This window comes from Rhincodon typus, chromosome 13 (genome assembly GCF_021869965.1).
Source record: "Rhincodon typus isolate 14 chromosome 13, sRhiTyp1.1, whole genome shotgun sequence".
Classification (NCBI taxonomy): domain Eukaryota; kingdom Metazoa; phylum Chordata; class Chondrichthyes; order Orectolobiformes; family Rhincodontidae; genus Rhincodon; species Rhincodon typus.
Genome location: NC_063344.1, coordinates 54,459,392 through 54,484,391, shown reverse-complemented (window position 1 = coordinate 54,484,391; position 25,000 = coordinate 54,459,392). Strand labels below are relative to the sequence as shown.

Below are 25,000 nucleotides of genomic sequence, written 5' to 3'. Positions count from 1 at the left end.
GGTTCTGTAACATAGCATCTGTTTTCTGGTTCTGAGCAACAATTCCGTCAAAGGTAAAAATCTGGACTCCTGGATATGCAGGGGAAAGACTTTCTCTGTTTCATTTATCAAATCCACCACTAGGTTATGAAATAGATTTCAGGCACTAAAACAAGCTTGATGGGAAGAGTGCATATAAGCAAACTCTGATCAAGTAACCAGGAGGGTTATCACTCTCCAGGTGAGCATACTTCTGCTAAACCTCCTGAAATTGGACAGATGCCATTGTGGGAAAGAGTTCTAAACATTGAACACATTTTACTTACAGAAGGCATTTCAAATTTCACTCTTGAATGATATGGCTCCAAAGGTGAGACTATTCTTTCTAGTCCCAAACTCCCCAAACAGCAAAATAGCTTCTTTACCTGATCCACTTATACCTTACAAATTTTGATTCAATTTTTCGCCTTCTGAATTCCAGGCAATGCAAACCCAGTTTGTTAAATCTCTACTTCACCTTGGAAGTCCAAAAGTGTCATTTCTAGTAAACCTTTGCTGCATTTTAAAGGCTGTTGGGTTGGATTTTGCAGTTACTAATGTAGAAATGTCATTTGTCACTAACGAGAAGAATGCAGCCGTCAAAGATCTTAATTGCCTGTATGGTAGAAGCTTCCTCTTTCCTGATGTCACTCCGAATCTGGCACAAAATCAAGAGTTTGGGGGCCAGTTGAGAATGTGTGGAGGATAGGTTCAGAACTGGAGGAGGGAGGAGTGGGTGTGTGATTGGGAATTAGGAGTTTTTATGCCTTATATGTACCTGCTGGGTCAAATATAGCTACGGAGCACCATGGTGGCTCAATGGTTAACACTGCTGCCTAATTGCTACAGACCTGGGTCTGATTCCACCCTCGAGCAACTGTCCATGTGGAGTTTGCACATTGTCGGTATCTGCATGGGTTTTCTCCAGGTGCTCCGGTTCCCTCCCATAGTCTAAACGTGTGCAGGTTAGGTAGACTACCCATTGGAAATGCAGGGATTGGGTAAGGGGTTGGGTGTGGGTAGAATAGTCTTCAGAGTATCGATGTACTCTCGATGGGCTGAATGGCTTGCTTTCACACTGTAGGGATTCTGTGAAATTGTGATTTTTGAGGCCAAATTTGATTATTCTCCATATAAGTTCACTCTTGTTTGAGAAGTTGGTGGCATAGTTCTAATGAAAATAGCCTTGTAATTCAGAGTCTCAAGCTAATGTTCCAGTGGTATGCATTTGAATTCCACCATGGCTGATAGGGAAACTTGGAATTAAAGTCTAGCCTAATGACCATGTGACCATTGTCAATTATCAAAAATACCCAATTGGTTCACGCAACCTTTAGGAAAAGAAATCTGCCTGCCCCCGCCCCATGACCTACATGTGACTCCAGACCTGCAACAGTGCAGTTGACTCTCAGCTACCCTGTGAAATGGCCTAACAAACCGCTCAGTTCAAGGGCAATTAGGGGTTGGCGACAAATGCTGATCTTTCCTTTGTTCGCATTCCATTAAAGAAAGTAAAGTTAAAGGATCTCATATTATTCTAAATAGCACATGTGGAAAATTGATATTGGATAATTTCTTTTCCTAGACAAGAGAATGATTCATTTAATTATGTTTAAATTATGACACCTTATCTGTGCAAATAATATTTTGATTGTGTGCTTTGCATATTTGCTGCTAGAATTTTAAACAATAGTATCAATAAAAGAAGCAAGGAAATTGGCTAAAAGCATTTTGATCACAAGAATAATCTGCAACAGTGAATGGGGTTAAGAATGTAAAGTACTAGAACAATGTGCATCATAAAGAGCAAATTCTGTAATGGTTTATCTTGAATAGATATTGATTTGTAGATCGGCAGTTTCTTCCATTTAACATTAATCTGTAAAATTAACAATGCTGAAGAAAATTCCAAAGACAACCTGGAAAACTGAAATGCTGTTGGTTAATGTAAATTTAAATACTATGTGTATCCATCCATCTGTAGGCTGACTGTTCCAACGAAAACCCATCTTAGATCTGAAGGAAAAGTCGATTCAATGGTTCAAGTACCCAGTCAACTTGAAATATTATATGGGAGTGCCCTCTAGTGACACATCTTTGTATCGGTTCTTGTAGCTCAAAAGTAGCTTTGTGATTTAAAAACCTCTTTTTTACTTGTTACTTCAAATCCAAAATAGCATTCCACAATCATAATTTAGAGAAATTGGAAAATGTTGAAATTTTTAGGTTTGTTAATTTTGTTCTTTTTTGAAATGATGCTGTGTTCTTACTGGTTTATTGTTGATTCAGTGAAACAACGACTTTTTGATTTACGTTTGTGTAATAGAGTCAAATTTGACCTTTAGCTATAAACCCTTTCATGAGCAAATAACAAATGCATTAATTGTTATTCCAAACATGATGCACAATTGATAAATGCGACTCCTTAAAGTCATCTTAATTCAGTTTTGGTGACAAGAAGCAAGAGATAAATGTTAAGGGGTTTTAAAAAAAAAATGTAATATCTCATTTTCATACTTGTTAATGTGTAATTTATCAAAATTTTCAAGGACAGTTCTGTTTCCATAAACTGCAAGTAGAACAAGCGCATTCTTGGAGTCATTGTGAGTTGGCAATCTTGTTCATTAAACATATAAACAAAAGTTGCAAAAATTCACTTGCAGCTGAGTTGAGAAACTGTGTTCCTGCATATGTCAAATTTCTCTTTTTTGCTATTTTTAAATAGTGTGTGACATAAAATAGAATTCTAAAATATGCTAGTTCGGGGAATTTTGTACTGCACATTTAGTTTTTTGCATCGTAGTTTAATTTTAAAAGCTTGACAGCAGAACTGATTAATTGTGAATTGTTTTTATTTTAGTTCTTCAGTGAATATGAAAAGTTACTCCATTCAGAAAACTATGTCACAAAAAGACAGTCACTGAAGGTAATGCAAATATATAGTTTTAAATGTGGGAGCATAATTTCAAAACTAAGTTTAAGATGTGTGACAAGTAACTTTTTCAAATGTGCTGCTGCAATTGTTTGGTACTAACAATTATGCCACAAATATAAGTAGACCTACACTCCAAGGACTACACTAGTTCAAAAAGGCAGCTTTCTCCATCATCTCAAGGGCCATAAATTGTGGCCTAGCCAACAACACCCACATCCCAGGAACAAGACTGCAAGACCAATATTTTGACCTGATTTCAGGGTTGGAATAAGTTCCTTATTCTCAGACTTGTATGCCCTCCATCTCTCAAAATTAGCTGGTGATGTGATGAACTAAAATGGGCTTTTGTCCCAGTTCTCTTTAGGAGAACTTGCTTTTTTTGTGTAGTATTTTTCAGATTATTTCACACCAGACATAAACTGCCTAACCTATATTCAACAATATGGTATTTGGACTTGCATCTGCAAATAATTTAATTTAGTCCGTAATGATGACAATTGTAAGGTCATCCAGGAAGAGTAAAAAGCTGTACTTTGGATGTTGGCTTTACCTAATTTGGTGCAAATACACAACTGCAAAGATGATCTAAGTCAGTACTGTGACCAAAATGCCATTACATCAAGCTAGTACCTAAACTATGACCAATAACTGACCAGTAATTACCAGCAATCCAATTTGTGTTCCTCTGTTCTCTTCAGAATTTCTGTCCTTGCAAATAGGAGTTATGTATTGAAATATGCTTGCAGTACACAATATAAATGTTTCACTCACTGACTGAAGTGATTTGTTACACAATCGTAGTAACATTTTTTTTGTCATTGAATTAAAGAGAAAGGGGATGGGATGTCAACAGAATTTGCCGTGAAAAATATGATCTCTGAAGCAAGGCTAGGCTTTCCAAGATATTTCTAATAATAATTGCTGATTGAGCAGTATTATTCATTTTTCTGCCGCTGAGGAACAGAAAGCAAAATGGGAGTGAAATCAATTTTGAATTTGGGGGAAAATGGAATGAAAATGCAAGTTGCAAAATGAATGAAATATCGTATTGAGAGAAGTTCGAAGATCACTGAAAATTGCCACCCAGGTTGATAGTGTTGTTAAGAAGGCGTACGGTATGTTAGATTTTATTGGTAGAGGGATTGAGTTTCGGAACCATGATGTCATGTTGCAGCTGTACAAAACTCTGGTGCGGCCGCACTTGGAGTATTGCATACAGTTCTGGTCACCGCATTATAGGAAGGATGTGGAAGCATTGGAAAGGGTGCAGAGGAGATTTACCAGGATGTTGCCTGGTATGGAGGGAAGGTCTTATGAGGAAAGGCTGAGGGACTTGAGGCTGTTTTCGTTAGAAAGAAGGTTAAGAGGTGACTTAATAGAGACATACAAGATGATCAGATAGGGTGGACAGTGGGAGCCTTTTTCCTCGGATGGTGATGGCTAGCATGAGGGGACGTAGCTTTAAATTGAGGGGTGATAGATATAGGACAGATGTCAGAGGTAGGTTCTTTACTCAGAGTAGTAAGGGCGTGGAATGCCCTGCCTGCAACAGTAGTAGACTCGCCCACTTTAAGGGCATTTAAATGGTCATTGGATAAACATATGGATGATAATGGAATAGTTTAGGTTAGATGGGCTTCAGATTGGTTTCGCAGGTTGGCGCAACATCGAGGGCCGAAGGCCCTGTACTGCGCTGTAATGTTCTACGTTCTATGGGCTGATGTAACACATTACTTGTCCCTTGGGGATGGCAAGCGGAGGCGTTTCCTGGTTTCAATCACGTCAGTCTGAGGGGGGGATGTTAACAGAATTGGCTCGGTGACTGAAATATGATGCAGAACGATGGCACAGGTTCAAGATGGCGGTAGTTCGTGGAGACCTGTTTTATTAGGTCATACATTTGCACAGTGGTGTCCCTCAACAATACCTAAACAATTCTGTGTCTTTAATGGAAAAAGAAGCCAATGGTCTTTTGTAGACTATAGCTAATTACCTTTATTGCTGACCTATCACTTCACATTTTAAGTTACTAGCATACCTATATTGGAACTGAAAGATGTTAAGTAGAGGCTAGCCAAACAGTGAACGAAGAGAAAGTGAGAGGAAGAAATAGTGTAATAATAGAACCTTGAGGATTTGTTTTCTGCCTGTAACAATTCAAGGATGGTGTTTAACTGTAGAGAAAATGGCATAAAAATAAAAATTGTCCATTACAGTAAAAATGTTTTCCCACTTCACTGAACATATGCCTGTATCCATTTTGTGCATTATAAAGGTGAATTTTAAGTACTGTTTTTAGCATGATTAGGATTTGGTAAAACTTCAAATGCTTTGGGATAGTATTGTCTTTTTGCAAAACATTTTAAAAGTTTGGATGCAGAAATTATTTTGTAAAAAAGGTGCAATCTATTGCAAACATTGAAGCCTTTTCTAGACTTTACTGCGTTTTATGGTGTAGTTTTTCTGTTTGGTTATAATGTAACTTGTCTGAACTTAAATATTCATTGTTATGTAGTTACTTGGAGAACTTCTACTGGATAGACATAATTTCACCATAATGACAAAGTATATCAGCAAACCAGAGAACTTGAAGCTGATGATGAATCTTCTGCGAGACAAAAGCCGCAACATTCAGTTTGAAGCCTTCCACGTATTTAAGGTATTAGTACGTGTGACTTTCCATAGGGGCTGAGTGTGCAGCAAATTGTAAAGTGAAAGACATTCTAATATTAAGTGTCAGCTTCTGTCAATGATACGACTCTTATCTTGGAGCCAGAAATTGATAGAGTCTCATTTCAGGTTTGAAGTGCTGACATTTCTTAGAAGTGTAAACTGAAACTGTAAACGCTTCACATTTGCACCAAAATTGAATAACTCCATTGTTATCAGTTTGGTTGACTGCTTGATTCCAAATGTCTAGCCTTGGTGAATTGAATTATTCATTTCTGGCTTGTGCATAAACTTAGTGTGTATGGTCATTAACTCTTGCTAAATTTCTTCACTTTTTGGCGTATATCTTCAATTACAAAGTTTCTCAGAAACAGGCAAAATCCAATCTGTTGAATTGATCTATTGACCTAGAAAGTTTTGGAAATCTATTTGTTAATTACCAATGGGAGGTTATTTCATGGCCCACTTGATTTTTAAAAAAACACAGCAAGTCCAAAATGTTGCTGTTTTCTCAAGATACCAGACATGGTATGAAGGTTAATGCCATTGTGGATGCCTATCTTCCCAATGCTGCATAATTATCTTTAACATGAAACTGCACTTAGTCCTTTGGGTGCACTGTGGGACTTCTGACGTAATGCACCAGATGAAAGTCCCACTGGGTTGACTGAATTCCAAGTTCAATGCCTACTCTATCAAGTTCAATTGAAAATGAAATTTAGTGGGGTATAAACAGCAATATTTTGGCCAGTTCCATCAGTTTCCTTGCAAGCAGGTTAGGTTAAATTGCCCCATATTTATTGTTGTGTTTCTTTGTTTAAAGAAGACATTTCCTTATTGTCTGGTTTTAAAATTTCGCAATGAATTATTAACCTCTCAAACTAAATTTTTATGAGCATGCCTAATATTAGGTGAGGTACTTGCACTGTGAACTGGGAATTCTAGAGTGAGGAGCTCTCTATCTGACTGCAAAGCCTGTCAACCATCTGCAAGGTACAAGTCAGGCATGGACTGAAATGCTCTGATTGCTTGGATGGCTGCAGCTCGGTGCCACCCAGAAGAAGGCAGTTAGCTTGATTGACACCCCATGCAACAGCTTAAGTATTCACTCCCTCCACCACCAACACACAGTGGCTGCAATGTCTACTCTATACAAAATGCATTGCAGCAACTCATTAGGGCTCCTTCAACAACATCTTCCAAAGCCATAACTTTTGCCATCTAAATGACAAGGGGGCAGCAGATGCAAGGGACTATTACCATATTCATTTGCCTCCAAGCACACTATCCTGACTTGGAAGCAAACTGTTAATGAGTGAAACTCCTGAACTCCCTTACAGCATTGAGTGTACCCACATAATATGAACTGTAGTACTTCAAGAAGGCAGTAGATCACTACCTCCTTGATGGCATTTAGTAATGGGTAAAAAAATGCTGCATTAGCCAGTGATGTCCTCATCCCTGTGAAAGAATTTTTCAAAAAGATGTGCACTAAATTCAGTGCTGTTTGGTTGCTACCCAAAATTAAAATAATCACTATGCATTAACTCTGTGGAAACATTCACTTGCTTCTTTTAAAATTTGTGCATATATTTATTGAAGACCTTGTCTTACAAAGATGTAATGTCTGTTCTCTCTCCAGGTGTTTGTGGCCAATCCCAATAAAACTCAGCCAATTCTGGATATCTTGCTGAAAAACCAGACCAAACTGATAGAGTTTCTCAGCAAATTCCAGAATGACAGGACCGAAGATGAACAATTCAATGATGAGAAGACTTACTTGGTCAAACAAATCAGAGATCTAAAGAGACCGGCACCCCAGGAATCCTAAAGCTATGTAATAAAACAGAACCGAATTTAAGCAACTGCTGTCTATTAATGAACATCAAGCACCCTTATTCGATTCTTATGGATTACTGCTAATCTGCTGTCCAGTGAACGGTTTATTGTTTTTTGTTTTGAAGTCAAAGATGAAATTTAGCTGCTGCTTTCCTGCGCATTAGAGCACAACATGGATTTTGTCTGTTTCAATGACAAAGAAGTAACTTCAATGTAAACATACCATCTTCTGCTTAAGCGTAGGTGAGAGGGAATTTGGTTTATGTAAGAAAATTTTTAGAAATTAGAATGGTTTATAAAGAAAGGATAACAACAGTAAAACTGAGGTTGCATGCCTGGTTTACGATCCACTTATTTGCAAACTGTGCTGTGAGTTTGTCATGGATTTGATCTGTGCTAACATTTAAAGACACACACCATAGTCATAAGGATTAAAGTGCTGGATCTCCATGTCATTGATTTTTCCTTTAAGGATATGGTGCGCTACTTGTGACTTAATTTAGTTGGGTTCATTTTTCTATGGTGTATGTTTTTTGAAGTCATTTAGTAGAATTTGCTCACAAAATGGTTTAAAAGTGAACTCCATTCAAATATGAATAGGGGAGTGAAATCAGTTATTGGTTAGAATTCTCCTAAGATGCAAAGCTATGCATGTTTGCTGTAAAGAAATCGAGCTGCAGCGTTGTGACAGCGATTTTGCCCTGGTGCTCTGTAAACAGATTTCCCAGTGGATTGTGTGTCCTACCTGTGACACGTTTTTTAATGCTAGGAAATTTATTGTTGATAAAATCGAAGGTTGAAATGCTGCATCTCCCCTCCCATAATTGCAGAATGTAGTGTTACAAGCTAGATTTCTTTGCATAGTTGTACACAATTCAGAATGCTGGCAAAGAATTGTAGATGTGAGAAGTTTTTCTTTTAAGGGATGTGATTATCCCCCTTAATGTATTAAGTAACTTTCAGGAGAATTAATCTGTTGGAAAGGGGTTGTTCTTATTGGGGGAGAAAAGAATGTACATAGGCCTTTTGTTGATTTATAGATTTTGCAGGCAGTTTGATTTACAAGAATTGAAAAGTATGTACACATTCAAATGTGTTTTACTTATGTTAATTTTAATTCCTATTTTCTGTTTGGGAGTTAGCATTGAAACTCTGCATTTCATTAGAGGGATTTGCTGGTTCCTTGTACATAACTTTTAGGCCGCTCAGTTCTAAAAATGATTAATTTGTACAGCGGAAGAATGTTATTGTATTAGTCTAACTATTTACTTATTATTGAGTTTTGCATATGAATGCTGATATGTTATTTGAATATTTCTGCTGATGACATGAAATTGCTGATTAATATTTGCAGTAGAACAGCATTCTAAAGCCAATTCTGTATTTATGCTATTTGCTACTGGGCTGCTGTGATCAGGATAGGCAAATGAATAAACTGGAAGATCTCCCCGATTCACCCCACCCCAAAAAAAAAAACTGGATTTATGCTCATTATTAGTGAGCCCTACGCATTCAGTTACCACAGTTGGGACTTTTGTTTTTAACAAAACGTTTGAAATAAGCCTGCAGACAAGTTATTTGCTTTTGTGTTCTTAATATGAACTTACCAAACAAAGTGATTGCATTTAATTGGTGTATTACTGTTTCTTTTTAACCCAGCTGATAACTTACAGATCTTACCTTGAAGTGTACTTGAGCTTTTAGATTCCGGTGCAGCAGGTTTCTACATTTGAGAAACTCAGAAGTCAGATAACATTTGAAATAAATTAAAGTTTTCTGATAGGGCAATGTATTGCAGCGTATTGTAAATGTTGTACTCTTAAGATCTAAATATCAATATAAACTGCCCCCATGCTTTTTTAAAGAAAAAAAACTAGTTTGAAAAAGCAATGTTAAAACCACTTGGATATTTCATATTTTCCTGATGACAGTTGCATATTAAACGGAGTGACTGTTTTTATATATTGCTGATTGTGGAACTGTTGCATTGGGATTCACTGTTGTGAACTTAGCCACAGCATACAAATGTTAGTCAATATTTTAACTTGCTATGGGGGTGACTGTCAAAAATTAGCTTAATTGACTGCTTATTAAATCATATCTAAAGTATTTTAACTTGATAACTGCAACTTAATGTAACCTGTTTTCAATGTCTGCGAGGAGTTGACCAAATTTACAGCTATTCCTGAAATTTGACTCATCTATACTCCTTCCGTTTTACATCTGGTTACTCAAGTCTACATTTAGTGTCACTATGTAATATACAATTTAGGCCACTTCCATTAATGCAAGTAGAGACTTGTTAAGGATACGTGTACAATTCTCATGTATCTGGAAAAAGTTGTCTCTGTTTCATCAGAAATACCCTGTGGGATTATTTTCCTGTAGCTAATGCATCACTTGATAGCTGCATAACTGCAGAAAGCTTTTAGTTAGTGCACTGGCTGTTTTGCAAGTATATCAACATATTAAGAATTGGAAACCATGCATTGCTGAGTAATATGCTGTGCAATCCATACTGTAAATGGATTGAAAATTAAAGCATGAGGTCACTTTAGGAAGATGCCAAATATATGAATATTTAAGATGTAGCATGGGTATGGTTAGAACATTTGTAAGTTGTGTTGTTTGTAAGCCATATATACTCAAATTATGCTGCAATCTTAGGGTGTAAGGAGCTGTTGCACTGGAATCTTCAAGTAGTGTGAAACATTGCCCTCCAAAGATATTTCTGCAGGGTGATAACAGTTTTTGAATTATTAGGACTGCTTTATAATAGCAAATCTTGCTAAATATGTCCTGTCTCCCCAGAAAACAATGTCAGAAGGTCTGACTGGCCCCAAGGAAACAAATAAATTTTGATTAAATATACAAATTGTTGTGTGTTTATTTTCAAATTCTAATTGTGATTGTTTCAAGGAAAGTGCAGTTTAGACATCACTAAACTGCAGTTTTGAATGCTGTTGAGCTGTTAACAGTCTTGAATACCTAATGTATATATTTGTCACCATTTCAGCCCCTCAGCTAAGCTGTTTCCTTAAGTTGAAGAAAGGATTGCCTCCAATCTGACGTATGGTTCGGAATAAGAATCTGATTTCATTCAACTTTGTGCACACCTCATCTGATGGTCAAACAGAGAGCAGCTGATTTGAACGTCAGACACTGCACTTTAACTGAGGGTGCTGTATCTTTGAGCACTTTTTAAAAAGAATTGGCTGTTGGGCTGCACTGAAGTAAAATTCAGTCTGCTTCCAGAGATAGCCAGCAGGTTACTGCAGCCAAGAATCTGCATTGTAATAATATTGAAACTCAGCTTTCATCATTATTACTGTGTAAAACTGACAACAGTTTCTAGCTCCTGCATATGTGCAGCTAAATCCTGCCATTGAAATTTGCTGTCAGTGAAGCCATGCTCTCTCATAGGTTGAGTTGTTGCAGTTTTCATGGATGTCCTACAAAAACCCCCAAAACATAAGCATTGTCAAATGGGATGAAACTGAAATTAACTTGGCTCTGAAGTTATGGCCACTGGCAAACAAGCTCTCTGGCTCTGTAAAACACATTTTAGTAGTTGGGAGTGTCAGACTTTCTTAATCCCATATATTTGGACCATTGTGTTGTGCTGTCAAAAATGATAGTTGGTGCTTGTTGTCTGAGAAATCTTCAATCTGTTTGGCTGCTGGATGATTTAACTGCCCCTGTAGGATTAGTTGGGAACTAATGCTTTATGATTGAGTTTGTATATGTAATCATAACTAAACTAAAGTAATATGATTAACATTATCCTGCTTAATTCTAACATCATATGACTGCGGTTGGTTTTATTTGACATAAAATGCACTGTAGGATTGCGAACAGCATAAAGAAAATAACCTGATGTTTAGATATACAGCTGTAAGGCTGAGCCTTAAACTGTTTAGTTTAAGATCCAGACTTGGAAGGTTGAATAAGACAGAAATGATATGCTCCCAGCTTGTTAGCCCTTGTCATTGAATCATAACCACAGCCATGCCTTTGAACTAGTATATTAGAAATATAGTAGTTGACTAAATGTAACTTTTGCACTAGTTATCTTTGTAGCAATGCATTCAAGTTTATAATTTTATGATTTTCTGACTTCAACATACTCCATATAAATTTTTTAGGAATCTGTATACTTTCTGACCTTCTGTATTATGGTAACATAAACTGTTTCCAAGTATTCAATACAACAGAAGGAAAACAAGGGAAAAGCAAATGAACAGTGACAAATGTGATTTAATGGAAACTTCACAAATCAAGAGAGGATTAGGACATGAGCTGAAGGATGTTGATCTAGCCCAGTTTGTACATGTCTCCCTTTTCTTTTTAGCAAAGAATATTTGCCTAATAAAGTGACAGTAGAAAAAAGCTTAAGGGTGGACCCATGGATCATTGACTTCAAAACCAGTCAGGAGATACTGGGAGGTGAGATCAGTCAATGTCCATTACCCTTAAGAGCCAATTAGAGTTTGGTCATACATCCTTTAAACCAATTAGCAATAAGTTTCATCTAACCTAGGCCTATCCGAATGTAATAATGTAATTGATTATGGGTTTTGACTTGGAAAGAGTTAATAAGCAACACTTTCGATGATCAGTGCATGCACAAGAAATTTTGAACTTATCCTGCTTCCAACTGGGAATGGGAGGCCTTCAAGCCGTTGGAAAGATTCAGAAACCGAGTATCAATCTGTATGTTAAACTGAACCAGAAGGCAAGAGCCGAAGTATGCTTTTAAAGATGCTGCTCTGTTTTAACAGGAATGAATTATAACCTAAGTAAAGTTGAGTTACTACACTAGGTTGTCTCCTGTTGTCTATTGGTTAGTCTCAAACGAACAAATTAATATTGGGGTTTGAGTATAGGACCTACAAAACATACGTTCCTACATGCCAGAAATCCCCTTTAGATGGCTTCAAAATTAATTGACACTACCAGTAAATCAATGTAGCAGCATAGCCCCTTTGCCACTGACTGCAATAACTGGACCTTTATTTTCCTTTTACTGCATTAGAGGCTGAGACATCAATGCTACTTGTGTTAAGTTCTAGCATTTTTTTTTTTTAAAAACTCCTTCATGGGATGTGGGTGTAACTGGTGAAGACAGAGTTGTTGCCCATCCTTAATTACCCATGAACTTATTGGCTTGTTCAGCCATTTCCGAGGGCAGTTACAACTCAATCACATTGCTGTTTGTCTGGAGTCACATGCAGGCCAGACCAGGTGAGGGTATTGGTGAAATGGATGAGTTTATGAAGACTTTTGAATGTAGTTTTTGCAGTCATTACTGAGACTGACTTTATATTCCGGATTTAGTATTTAATTGTCCTGATGGTATTTGAATCCATGTCCTCAGAACATTAGCCTGGGCCTCTGAATTATTAGTCTAGTTACATTATCAATACATAGCTACTTTCTCATTATCAATGGTTTATATTCACATGATAACTCAGTTTCCATAAATAGTGCCTGAAACCGATCCTAAGATGGTACTGAATAAGCACACTAACAAACAAAAATTCAGAACATTTCAGTCCACTCACTTTGCACCATAATATGAAGAAATTTATTTTGTCATTAAGTAGGCAGTCAATCTTTAATTTCTGTTTGTTTCTCAATGACAGAAATACAGCCTCCACAAAGTTTTTTTTTTTCTTTAGATCAACCACAATCTATCTCCAAATTGTCTAGAGACAGTTTTGAGGAATATTAATTCCCTATTTCAGATAAAGTGCTAGATTGGTTGAAGTGGTTACAACTTGTGTTCTGCAATAAATACCATTAACCTTCTGTGACAGTAAAATACTTAGAATACTCATCTCAGTAGAACAGTGCAAACTAGTGTTTCTTTTTTTATCCCCAGGGAAGCCAATAACTTTAAAAAAGCGTCCCCATTCCCAATGGAAAGAAAACCAATGGGCAAGATTTCATTCTTTAAACTTTTACCATAACAAGCCAACTAAAATGAAATATACTTCATTAATAGGAAAACTAAATTTCAATTAAAAAGGTAAAAGCTAATTACAACCAACTGCACACATTCCCTCAAATGTGGTGTAATGTACAATTTCAGACTTTCTAACTCTGCTTCCAGTAAGTAGGATTTCTCTCAGGACAGAAGTGGCTGTCAGATTGCTTTCAGAGATGCTGGTATTCCATTGAGATGACCATTAATGTTAGTGCTAACCAAGCTCATTAGGTCACAATAATCTTGATCAATGCAGCTGTCACAAGTTGCTGTTCAACTAACACATCACTATGGCCCAGTTCTCTGAAGCAAACTCTCAACTCTTCAATGTGAATGAGTTATTCACACAGCTTTAGGAGTCTGGGATAGCAAGAACTGCAGATGCTGGAGTCAGAGACAACACAGTGTGGAACTGGAGGAACACAGGCCAGGCAACCTCAGAGGAGCAGGGTCCCGACCCAAAAAATCAACTGTCCTGCTCCTCTGATGCTGCCTGGCCTACTGTTGTCAACTTTAGGAGTCAGTCCCTTTTAACTTGTTTGCCTGTGGTTTCACCAAGAATATTTGGACTTGTATTCTCTCACTGCAACAAAAAATTGATCATTTGAAGAGGTTTGCTTGCTTCCCTCTCAGGCATTCTTTTCAGGCTACCTGCCATAAAACAGACTTTTGTTTGTCACCACCACAACTAACTTTCATCTCCACAGTAACTTAGGCTTGCAGGGATATCTCAAAAGCCATACATGTATAGGCTTTTGGTAAAACTACAAGGTCATCAAACCATCATCATTAGGCAAGAGTCCAGCAGATTTCACTGCTTTCTTCAATGAAAAAAAAGTGTAAAGGCAAGAAGAATGATCTTTTTAATGCTCTATCTCTCCAATTTCCAATTTCTCCTTTTTGATTTGTGCTTAAGTGATACTGAACTTCATGTTTTGGGGAGGAATATAGCAATTTTTACAGTTCTAATAAAGATGAAAATGCTTGCATGCTAAGAAGCTAATTTGTGTTAATTAGTTTTTTTTTGTTCACTGCTCTTTGAATAGTGTTTAAAAGTCACTTTGAGCTGTAATTTTGCTGACCTATTAGGAAAATTGCAATTTATGTTGGGAGTCTTGCTGTTTTGTCTCTTGTAAGCCACTGTCATTCTTTATTACTAGCAGAACTTTATGATGAGTTTTGTAGTAATTCTAAATTTCTATTTATTTATTTGGCTTGGATTGTGAGATGCGACACAGAAGAATATTGTCTTAGTACGTACTCTAGTCTTTCTGTAACAGTCCATGTTATATACAGCAGGAAATATCCAAACATGACTTGTTGATTGCTGAAAGATTTTCACTGAAATGCTTGTCTAGTGCAATAAAGAACTGAATTTTACCAGAATCTTTGGGACCATGACATTAAGCAAGTTTTGAGCCTGCGCCGACTGACAGTGGAACCAGCTAAATTATCTTACCACGGGTGGTCTCTGAAGAATCAGCAGGATAATGTAAAAAAACATTGGGGCTCCATCAAGTAATGAAAATGAAGCATCGAGGATCAGAGAGGCAATCTCTAGTACGTTGCAGCCCTTTTTTGTGGTTGGGGGTGGTTAGTGGGCAGCTATCTCTTGACTTCATGCTCTCTTTGGCTCACAGGAAGGCCACCTTCACTACATTGGTGGTCTCTCCATGTGCCAGAGTTCCTTATCATCAACAAAGTGCTAGTGGCTTTGCACAATGACTGTTATTAGGTTATTTTGTAAACTGGCCTGCTGTCATCCAGGAGTAGACAGCCAAGCCATCCTGCAACGTGCCACTGGCCGTGGCACTCCATTGGGAAGCCTTTTCAACTTGGCCCTCATTATTGCATTAGACCTCCAACATCACCACCAGTTACGTTCCTGTTCTGTTGAAAGTACCGCAGAATGCTACAAAAATAAGCAAAAGTATAGCAAGAGCCAAGTTTGAACTATTCCAGTGACCCACGTTTTGCTAGTGCAAGTTAGGGTACTGCTTAATCCATTCTGAACTATTAGGATAAAATTACGTATCTAATAAGCTAACTTCCCACCTGTTATGTCTTAATGCCTCGTTACAGCGGCATTCACCTGCATTATTACATGCAATCCAGAGAAACATCCTGTCATGCTTCAGATGCAGATACATTGACCAGATGTTTTGTATGCATCATGGCCTTCCTGTAAGAATGAACTAGTGCTCCATATTGGGTCTGGTCGCCAAGAGAAAAGAGAGCTCAGTCATACTACTTGAGTGATTTACATTTCCAATTTCAGTTGAATTGTACTGTAGTGGAAAACAGACAAATGTGACAGGTTGATCACTTTTGAGTAATGTTACACTTGCAAAATTGTAGAAGGGATAATCCTATAGTGTAGAATTTCACTAATGTAAAACCCATAGCATCCTAGTACACAAATTTTGTTGTTATTTGATCTGTGCATATTCTGATTAAGTTAAAATCAAGCAATTAACAAAGTTCTAGAGGCTGAAGTATGCAGTGTAATAATGAGTTTTTGCTCCAAACTAAGGGGAATAGAATATTTTCTTGTTTCAGGTACCCAGTCTTAGCTGTGGAGAAAATTCCATTCATTCTGTTTCAGTATAATAGCCTTGACTTCAGAACATCATCATGTATAGCTGTTGGGTTACATTTCATAATACTCACCATCATCACTTATGGTGACAGCTTAGCTTCTTGAGGGTCTTGTAACATCAGATCAATCTCCTAACCAATCAAGAGTTATTTCCTGTCTCCAATTGAGCCATTCACATTCTGATGTCACTGAAGCAGGGCAAAAAGACACCAAATGCTGTGTTTCCATGAAGACAATAAAAGGAAAATACTTCAATGCCAATTCATGTTGGACTTGAAATATTAACTATATTTCTGTCTCCAACATCTATAGTACTTTGCTTTCATAAAAGGAAAATTCTGTTCTTCTTTACTGCACTCCCCCACCCCAAGTCTCTGGAATCCGTTGGGATCTTTTCCTATGTTAAAAGATGCAATTCAAACAAAAATCAAGTGTTATGTTTCTACCGATCAAGCTATGAAACAGATTATCATCTGATGCCCTCCATTTCCACTGGAGGGAGTTCCATGTAATAATTTGAAGTTAAAGTATTCTTTTTATGAACACAGGTTTTTTTTATACAATCTAAGCACAGGAAGGGTTAAGGTAAATATGCTAACTAGCCCAGATTAATTCTTACGGCTTCAGTTGCTAAGTTATTTCATCTTGTTTTTATAGAATCCAGTTATTTCCCAATAGCTGAAATAAGACTAACTGGTCTTGCCTGTTTTTTTTTTTGAAAGGCTGTCATATTTTTCAGCCTAGTCTGTGATAATGATTTTTCTTTCCACATAAGTTTGTAGAAATATTGTTGGATTCATCACCTATACTCTCAAGAAAAATCAATTGGTTACAGTGTTTTGTTTACCTATTAATAGTGAATTCTTGAATTAATTTTCCTTTGAACATCTAACTGTTCTTAACTCATTTTTCAAGATTTTTACCATTTCAATATCTACCTCATTGAAAACTAAGGCAAAATACTGGTGCCATTTTCCACCTTATTTTGTATTGCATGCTTGTCACCTGCATATGAGTATAACAAGTAAGGCTGCTGTTACAGCAGAATGCGTCTTTGAATCTTGTTTATTTTCTCTCATACTTTTACCCTTTTTAATCTCCATTGTTTATAAATATTCTGTATTTTGACTGGCTTTACTATCTGCCCAGCAAGCATTTTTCTCTGTTTCAAATTTGATCTAACCCACCCATTGGTTCACAGAAATCCAACTTTCCATGTTCTTATTGCGTATTTTATGATTTGTAATCTTTTAGTTTGCTGGTTGAATGTCCATACTACTGACATCCAATGATATTTCCCCAGTTTTTTTTCCTTCCACTTAATTGGGCACTTCATATCTAATTATAATTTCATTCAAAATCAAGCACTCTTTGCCTTTGGACTTAAGTGATGGTCATTGCTTCTTAATGCTCTCTCATGTTTGCTGCCTCGTTACCCATAACTTGAACCATTACGGCTTCCTTGTTCAAGTAATGCAATCAGTAGGAAAATAAATCTGAACACTGCAACAGAACATCCCCTTTCTGAACACACTTCTCTGTCCTAATTTAGTTTTGGATAATTTAAAATATCCAATTATTCAGCTCCGTTGAATATTCTGTCTAATTCTTCTGAATCCTGCCTCTGCATTTTTTGTGCAAACACACAGACGTCACTGGAGTAACCGTATGACAGTGGTGAACCTGGCACCAAAGTTCCTTTTTAATGAAGCTAATGGAGATTAGCACAACATAAAACTTAACATTTAACTAAGTATTTCCCCTTTCGCTAAAGTTATCATTCATGCATTAATAGTACGAAGTACCATCAGCTCACTGTTATTTTGCCAGCAAATTCTTTGAGTCAAAAGGGAGATGAAGAAAAATATTTGATGTGTTGTCTTAATCTCAAAGAAGAATTTTCAATTTCATTCTGAATCGTAGATTAAATAATGATATTTCCGCATCAAAACACGGCACAAGTTGGAAATCTGCAATAAAAACAAATAATGTTGGAAATACTCAGCAGGCCTAGATACATCTACGAACAGAGAAACCGGATTGATGGGTAATTGTACATTCCGATTTTGATCACTGCTCTTTTGGTGGTAATGCCTTTAGTTGTCTTGGCTTTGAGCTCTGAAATTCCATTCTTGCATCCCTCTGTCTCTGCTTTCCTCTTAGGGTAACTCTTAAAACCCATCCTTGATCAAGCTTTTGTTCATTTGAACTAAGTGGATCAGTGTCAGATTTGTGTGCTGAGATGTTTCACAATGAAAATGTTATGTAAGTGGAAGTAGTTGGCATTGTTTCTTCCTCTACAGTTGGCTGACCTGAGTATTTCAAGAAATTTCAGTCATTATTTTGATTATTGTTCTCTTTCGGGTGATAGGGACTCTCTCTAATATTGTGCTGAAATACACCTCAGCATTAGTCAGGTAGTCGTGCCATGAATTCAGCTCTAACTTCAATTAGTTTCTGTGCATTTCATTATGTTTTGAAATTGATGGGTTGCCAATGGCCTAGATAATCTAAACCACCAGCATGTTCTGGAAGTTTGCAACTTTCCCTGTGTCCTTTCATCCACTGAACTTGCTGGTCATGTTATACATTTAGCAACCCTGTGTATTGTCAGTGATACTTTTATTTGATTTGACTTTTTTCTTTTTGCAATTTGAATTGTGCAACTTTCTGATTTAGAGCCCAAGTTACCCTTTCAGCTACAATAAAAAAAAAGTACCTTTTAGAAAGTTTGCTTTCACCTTTGTTTCATTTACATTTCAGTACGTATAGAATACTCTTAGTTTGGTGTTTTCTGACTTTTTGCTCATAACGTTGGAGCCAAAGAGACTGCTTTGTTCCACATCAGCCAGCTATCTTGACCGCTGATCTGATTATTTCTCACCAAAGCACTGATTCAAAGTATTCCAGCATATCTTTTGATGTAGTTTTTGATGTCCCGAGACTGCCTAGAGATAAAACCTCAGCTACTTTGGCAATTCGTGTCACATTTGAACTGAAATTCTGTCCTGCCTTATTTTAAACTTCCATTTGCTCTGGATTGCAGATTCAGCATCACTAATAAACTCTGGTGAACAATCTCTGATCCATTATGGTCAGTCTACCATTGTTACCCAGTGTTTAGGAATACACTACTCCAGCCTTTTGAAAAGGGAGCTGATCAACATTTTCGAGAAACTAGGCCAATAACTATGATGTAAACAAATAGAATAATATTTTTAATATATCTTGGCTCAGCTCATTTAATTCAGTAACCCACAAGGAAATCGCACTGTCCTTAGTAACGGGGAAAGTAAACTTTTGTTAATAGTTATCTCCAACCGATTGACTTACCTCTTATGTTTGCATAGTCCAGTTATGCCATTGTCTGCTGGAAAAGGTATAATTCCTTAAGTCCCCTTGTTCCAAGAATTAGGCAGGGCAGACTGGACCATGTCCAGTGTAAGTGAGGAGTAATGTGGAAGAGCAAACTTTCATAAATGAAATGGAGTTTGTGCATCTAAAGGGCTACTGTTTGGAGGTTAGCTGCTGAACAAGGACCGAGTGTTCTCTCTACTGGTCATTTTGAGAGAACCCATGAAGTCTCCTACTTGGTCAGAGTGGGGACTGAAGGGTGAAACCAGTACCTTTTTGAAAAGTTCAAGAAAGTCTTCCACCAAGTTGGAAACGCCAGCACAGTCGTGGAGTCATACAGCATGGAAACAGACCCTTTGGTCTAACTCCTCCATGGGAAACTTGGTCAGCAAACTAAATTAGTCCTGCTTGGCTGTGTTTGGACCATATCCCTCTAAATCTTTCCTATTCATGTACCTATCCAGAGATAACACTGGAACTGGAGGAACACAGCAGGCCAGGCAGCATCAGAGGAGCAGGAAAATTGACGTTTCGGGCCAGGACCCTTCTTCAGAGATGACCCTTTTTCTGAACAAGGGTCCTGGCCGGAAACGTCAACTTTCCTGCTCCTCCGATGCTGTCTGGCCTGCTATGCTCCTCTTGCTCAACACTCTTATCACTGACTCCAGCATCGGCAGTCCTTACTACCTCTGCATGTACCTATCAAAATAGACTTTTAAACATTGTAATTGTATATGCATTTAACACATCCTTTGGCAGTTCATTCCACACATGAACCACCTCTTGTGTGAAAAAGTTGTCTCTCGGGTCCCTTTTTAAATCTTTCTTCTCTCACCTTAAAAATATGCCTTCAGTTTTGAACTTGCCCCACCCTAGAGAAAAGATCTTTGCTATTCAAAAATGAAAACAGAAATTGCTGGAAAAGCTCAGGAGGTCTGACAGCATCTGTGGAGAGAAATCAGAGTTAACGTTTCAGGTCCCGTGACCCTTCCTCAGAATGTTTGATGTTCAACTTATCTATACTCAAGATTTTATAAACCTCTAGAAGGTCACCCCTCAACCTCCTACACTCCAGTGAAAAAACTCCCAGCCTATTTTTATAACTCAAACCCTCTGTTCCTAGCAATGTCGTGGTTAAGCTTTTCTGACCCTCTTCAATTTATTATTCTTCCTACAACAGGGCAACCAGAACTGCACACAACACTCCAGAAGAGCCCTCACCAACATCCTGTACAACCTCGATGTCACAACTCAAAAAGCCACTTTAACCACCCTGTCTGTGGCACAAATTTCTAAGAATTATGTAACTGAATCCCTAGGTTTCTCTATCCTACAATACTGCCAAGGGCCCTACCATTGGTTGTATAAGTACTGTCCTTGTCTGTTTTACCAAAATGCAATACATCTCATTTACCCAAATTAAACTCCATCTGCTACTTCTCAGCCCATTCACCCAATTGATCAAGATCTCTTTGTAATCTTAAATAACCTTCTTCACTGTCCACTATATGAGTAATTTTTGTGATACCTGCAAACTTACTAACCATGACTCCTATATTCTCATCCAAATTGTTTTTATAAAGGAAAAGTAAAAGTGGACCAATATCGATCTCTGTGGAACGCTACTGGTCACGGGCTTCCAGTTTGAAAAACTATGCTCCACCATCACCGTGTGTCTCCTACTGTCAAGCTGATATTGTATCCTGTTGACAAGTTCACCCTGAATCCCATGTGATCTAATTTTAAAAATAGATTGGCCATGCTAAATTGCCCATAGTGTCTAGGGATGTGCAAGTTAGGTGGATTAGAAAGGGGAAATGCAGGGTTACGGGGATATGGTGGGTGTGTGGATCTGGGTGGGATGTTCTTCAGAAGGCTGGTATGTACTCAGTAGGCCAAAGGACCTGTTTCCATACGGTAGCGGTTCTATGATTCTAATCAGTCTACCATGCAGACCCTGGTCAAAGGCTTTAGTCAAGTCCATGTAAACAGTGTCTACCACTTTGCCTCCATCAATCTTCTTTCTTACTTCCTCAAAAAACTCAATCAAATTTGTGTGACATGATTTCCCTCGCACAAAACCCTGCTGACTGTCCCTAATCAGTCCTTACACCTCCACCTGCATGTAAATCCTGTCCCTCAGAATCCGCTCCAACAACTCAGCCATCACTGATGTTAGGCTCACAGGTCTATAGTTCCAGGCTTCTTACAGCCTTTCTTAAACCATGGTACAATATTAGACACCCTCCAGTCCTGTGGCTCCTCTCCTGTGGTTTAGATGATACAAATATTTCTCCTAGAGGCCCCGCAATTTCTTCCTTGACTTCCCATATTGGCCTGGGATACACCTGATCAGCTCCCAGACATTTATCCACCTTTACGTTTTCTAAGACCTCCAACACTTCCTCTTCACTTGGCTCTTCTACCTTGAGGACAGCATACACGCGATTTATTTTAAATGATGCTTTACAGTGTCTAAGATAAAATGAATTGCAGCAAAGATGAAATTTGCAATCGATTCACTTATAGCATTGAAATGTCTTGAATTCAACTAACCAGGGGAAAAGCAAGTCAGTACAATTACATAAACATCCCTTTTAGGACCACCCTTAATATTCCGTTCATTCTCATACCTACCTAAGAAAATGAACATAAAAGGCGTTCCCTTTACACTCAGGCGCACAATCCCTGAAACTTCCGGAAATCGAGGAATGGAGGGGTGGGTGAAACCGAAAGGACAAATCAGAAGCAGGAAGCGCAGCCAGCTGCCGACATATTTCATATCTTTTCTTTATTTTGAGATTTGACGAGAGAAGAGTGGGTGGTTAATATATCCCCATCCTGCAAACAGAAAATGGTGAAAATCTCTCTGCCCGCAGCTCTGGGGCAGAAGCCGGAAAAGGCAGAAAGTGAAGCGGATAAAACCGAGATTCTCATCCCCCAAGATGTGAGTCGCATGCAATGTTATTACATGTCAATAGCGTCACCACTGTGAAGATCGCTACATTTCCCTCCGTTCGCTGTCTCCGCGCTGTAGCTCTCAATGTTTCCGTGGACTGACAGCTCCGAGCTGTGTCTTTAGTCTGCAATAAAACTACAAAAACCGACGACAAACTACCAAGGAGAAAGGGTGTGAATCGCAGTGACAGTGCATCTCGCTGTGTTTCGCTTCCCTCCTGCATATTGACAATAGGGTTGCGCTGGAGCAATTCAACATTGTTTCGGTTGTTTTCCGTACATACACAAGCCTCCCACCCCGCCCCCAACTCCACGTCCGCCCCCCCATACCTTTGTTACTTTGTTTACTTGGAAATATTTTAGTTAATATACAATACGGTGAATTTCAATTGCTAGAATGTCAACATTAAAAATATCCGTATGTGAATGTTTTATTTTCCTGTGGGAAATTGCTGCCGCATTTTAAAAGAACACCTTTTTCAGTGTATTGGAAATAGATTCAGGATGTGCTGGAGATCTCAGCAGTTCTGGCAGCATCCGCGGAGAAGGAATAGCAGAGCTCAGGTTTTAAGTGCGATGACTCTTCTTCAGAAATAGCACTTTCTGATTTTATTTCAGATCTCCAGCACCTGCAATATTTTGCTTTAACTGGAAATAGCTAGACATTATATATGCACAATATTTTTAATATTTACATTCCATTCATTCTTCCACTCGTGATCATTGGCCTGAAATCCTTTTATTATAATCTACATCACCATGCAATGGAACGTCAATGACATTTTAATGGTTGGAGCGGCTCAAAACTATATTCAAGTTTCAGGCGGGAGGCCGAGCTAAAACACGAAGCAGCATAGTAGTTCATCAATAAGAAACGCTTTTGATCGTGCTCCGTATAAGATTGTATTAGAACATTTGTTTGGAGAATGCTCATTCCTGTTCAACCTGGTCTCCTTTATATAAAAAAAAACAAAAACCACTTGTTAAACTCATGACTAATTACAATCTTATTCAGTTGTTTTGTTTTAGAAAAGCCTTTCGTAATGATTGTGCACAAAGACAACAAGACAAACCATTTAACTTCCATAAAACGAAGAACTGCTGATGCTGGAAACCTGAAACAAAAACAGATAAACAAAAAACAGTTCTGAAGAAGGGTCAGTGGACCAGAAAAGTTATCTCTGCTTTCTGTCCACAGATGCTGTACAGCTCTATGACTCTGTGCTGCCAGATCTCCTGAGTTTCTCCAGTAACTTCTGTTTTAGTTTCAGATTTCATCCCTTTTAAAAGCAATTTCTACAGCAGTGAATAACATTTAGATTCAAAAGCTTACAAAACACAAACTATTGCTTAATCATTTTGTTTTCAAAACCTGCTATGTTCTATGGCTGTTTTTAATTTAAAATAACTGCACAGTAGATATTTTAATGTTTAAAAGAAGACATTTTGTTCTGAAATGTAGAATTGTTGATTGTCAATTAGGATAGAGACTAATCCTTTGGCAATGCTTTTCTTCATGTTATTGAAATCCAAAACCAAATATCCAAAATGAGTCATTAACATTCAAATACCTGAACTGAATATATTTTCTCACAGAACAGCTCAGATATTTTGTTGATTTATGAAAGGAATTAATAAATCCAAAAAAGGCAGTAATTTCCAGCAATTCTGAAGTTATGACCAGCCTTCAAAAGACATTGATTTGGCCTTGACTGGAATACTTTACCGACTTTGGGCTCCATTCTTTAAGAAAGATATGAAGATTTTCGAGGAAGCAGAAAAAGATTATAGAAATGATTCAATAAATGAGGGATTTCAGTTAATTGGATAAATTGAAGAAGTTGGGACTGCTCTCAGAACAGAAGGTTGAGAGGAAAACTAGAAAATATTGACTTCTGATTAAGAAAACAATTAAATGTGATAAGATACATTTTTATGCAGTGATTGGCTAGGATTCAGAATGCCTGGCTTGAGAGTCTGGTGGTGACAGCTTCAAGTCTGGTTTTTTAAAAAAAGAATTGATTTTTAAAAAGTACCTGGAAAAAAGATCATAGGACCACAAAGGGCATGGGAGTAGTGCCAGCTATACTGCTGTATCAGAAAGCAGGCACAGACTCGATTGGCTGAATGGCTGCCTTTATGATGTGACGATTCCACGTTTCAATTTTCTACATTAGGAGACAAATTGTAAAACTTCTTTATTGACTGCAATGAAAATGTTTTTTTAATATGCTCAGTATTGGAATAGTCCTTATTGTTTTAAAGTTTTAAATGACAGGTTAGAAAATGACCAGAAGTGTTACATTCCTATAAAGGAAAATCCAAACTTATTCAGCTGTGATTCCAGTAGGTGAGGTGTTGTCAAAGTAGCGACAACACATACTAAATGATTTCCGTCATTGACCTCTGAAAGTGAGTTAGTTTTGCTTTGCTTATCTGTTGACTAATAATGTGTTAGAAAGATTTTTATTTCATCATGATGAGATGGGAATTTGTACTGGTTGAATGCATTTAATAATTTTAATTTGCCAGTATGGCTTTTCTTTAGACTGCAGTTCTTGCTTGCTAATAAAGAGAAATTCAAAAAATTATCAGCATTTATATAGAATGTTTTATAACTTGTAAGGGTATCCCAATG

General features: G+C 37.6%; 2 protein-coding genes across 3 annotated transcripts in view; one reads left to right on the top strand and one right to left on the bottom strand.

Moving 5' to 3' along the window:
- Positions 1-10,333, top strand: part of LOC125484636 (calcium-binding protein 39-like) — a 12,165-nt gene extending 1,832 nt beyond the window's left edge. The window contains exons 2-4 of the mRNA XM_048604122.1: positions 2,879-2,944; positions 5,469-5,612; positions 7,266-10,333. Of these exons, the coding sequence (XP_048460079.1) occupies positions 2,879-2,944; positions 5,469-5,612; positions 7,266-7,454 (399 nt within the window). The 3' untranslated portion in view covers positions 7,455-10,333. The remainder of the gene's footprint in view (positions 1-2,878; positions 2,945-5,468; positions 5,613-7,265) is intronic.
- LOC109914776 (calcium-binding protein 39) overlaps positions 1-25,000 on the bottom strand; it is an 80,965-nt gene that overhangs the window by 50,122 nt on the left and 5,843 nt on the right. The window lies entirely within an intron of this gene.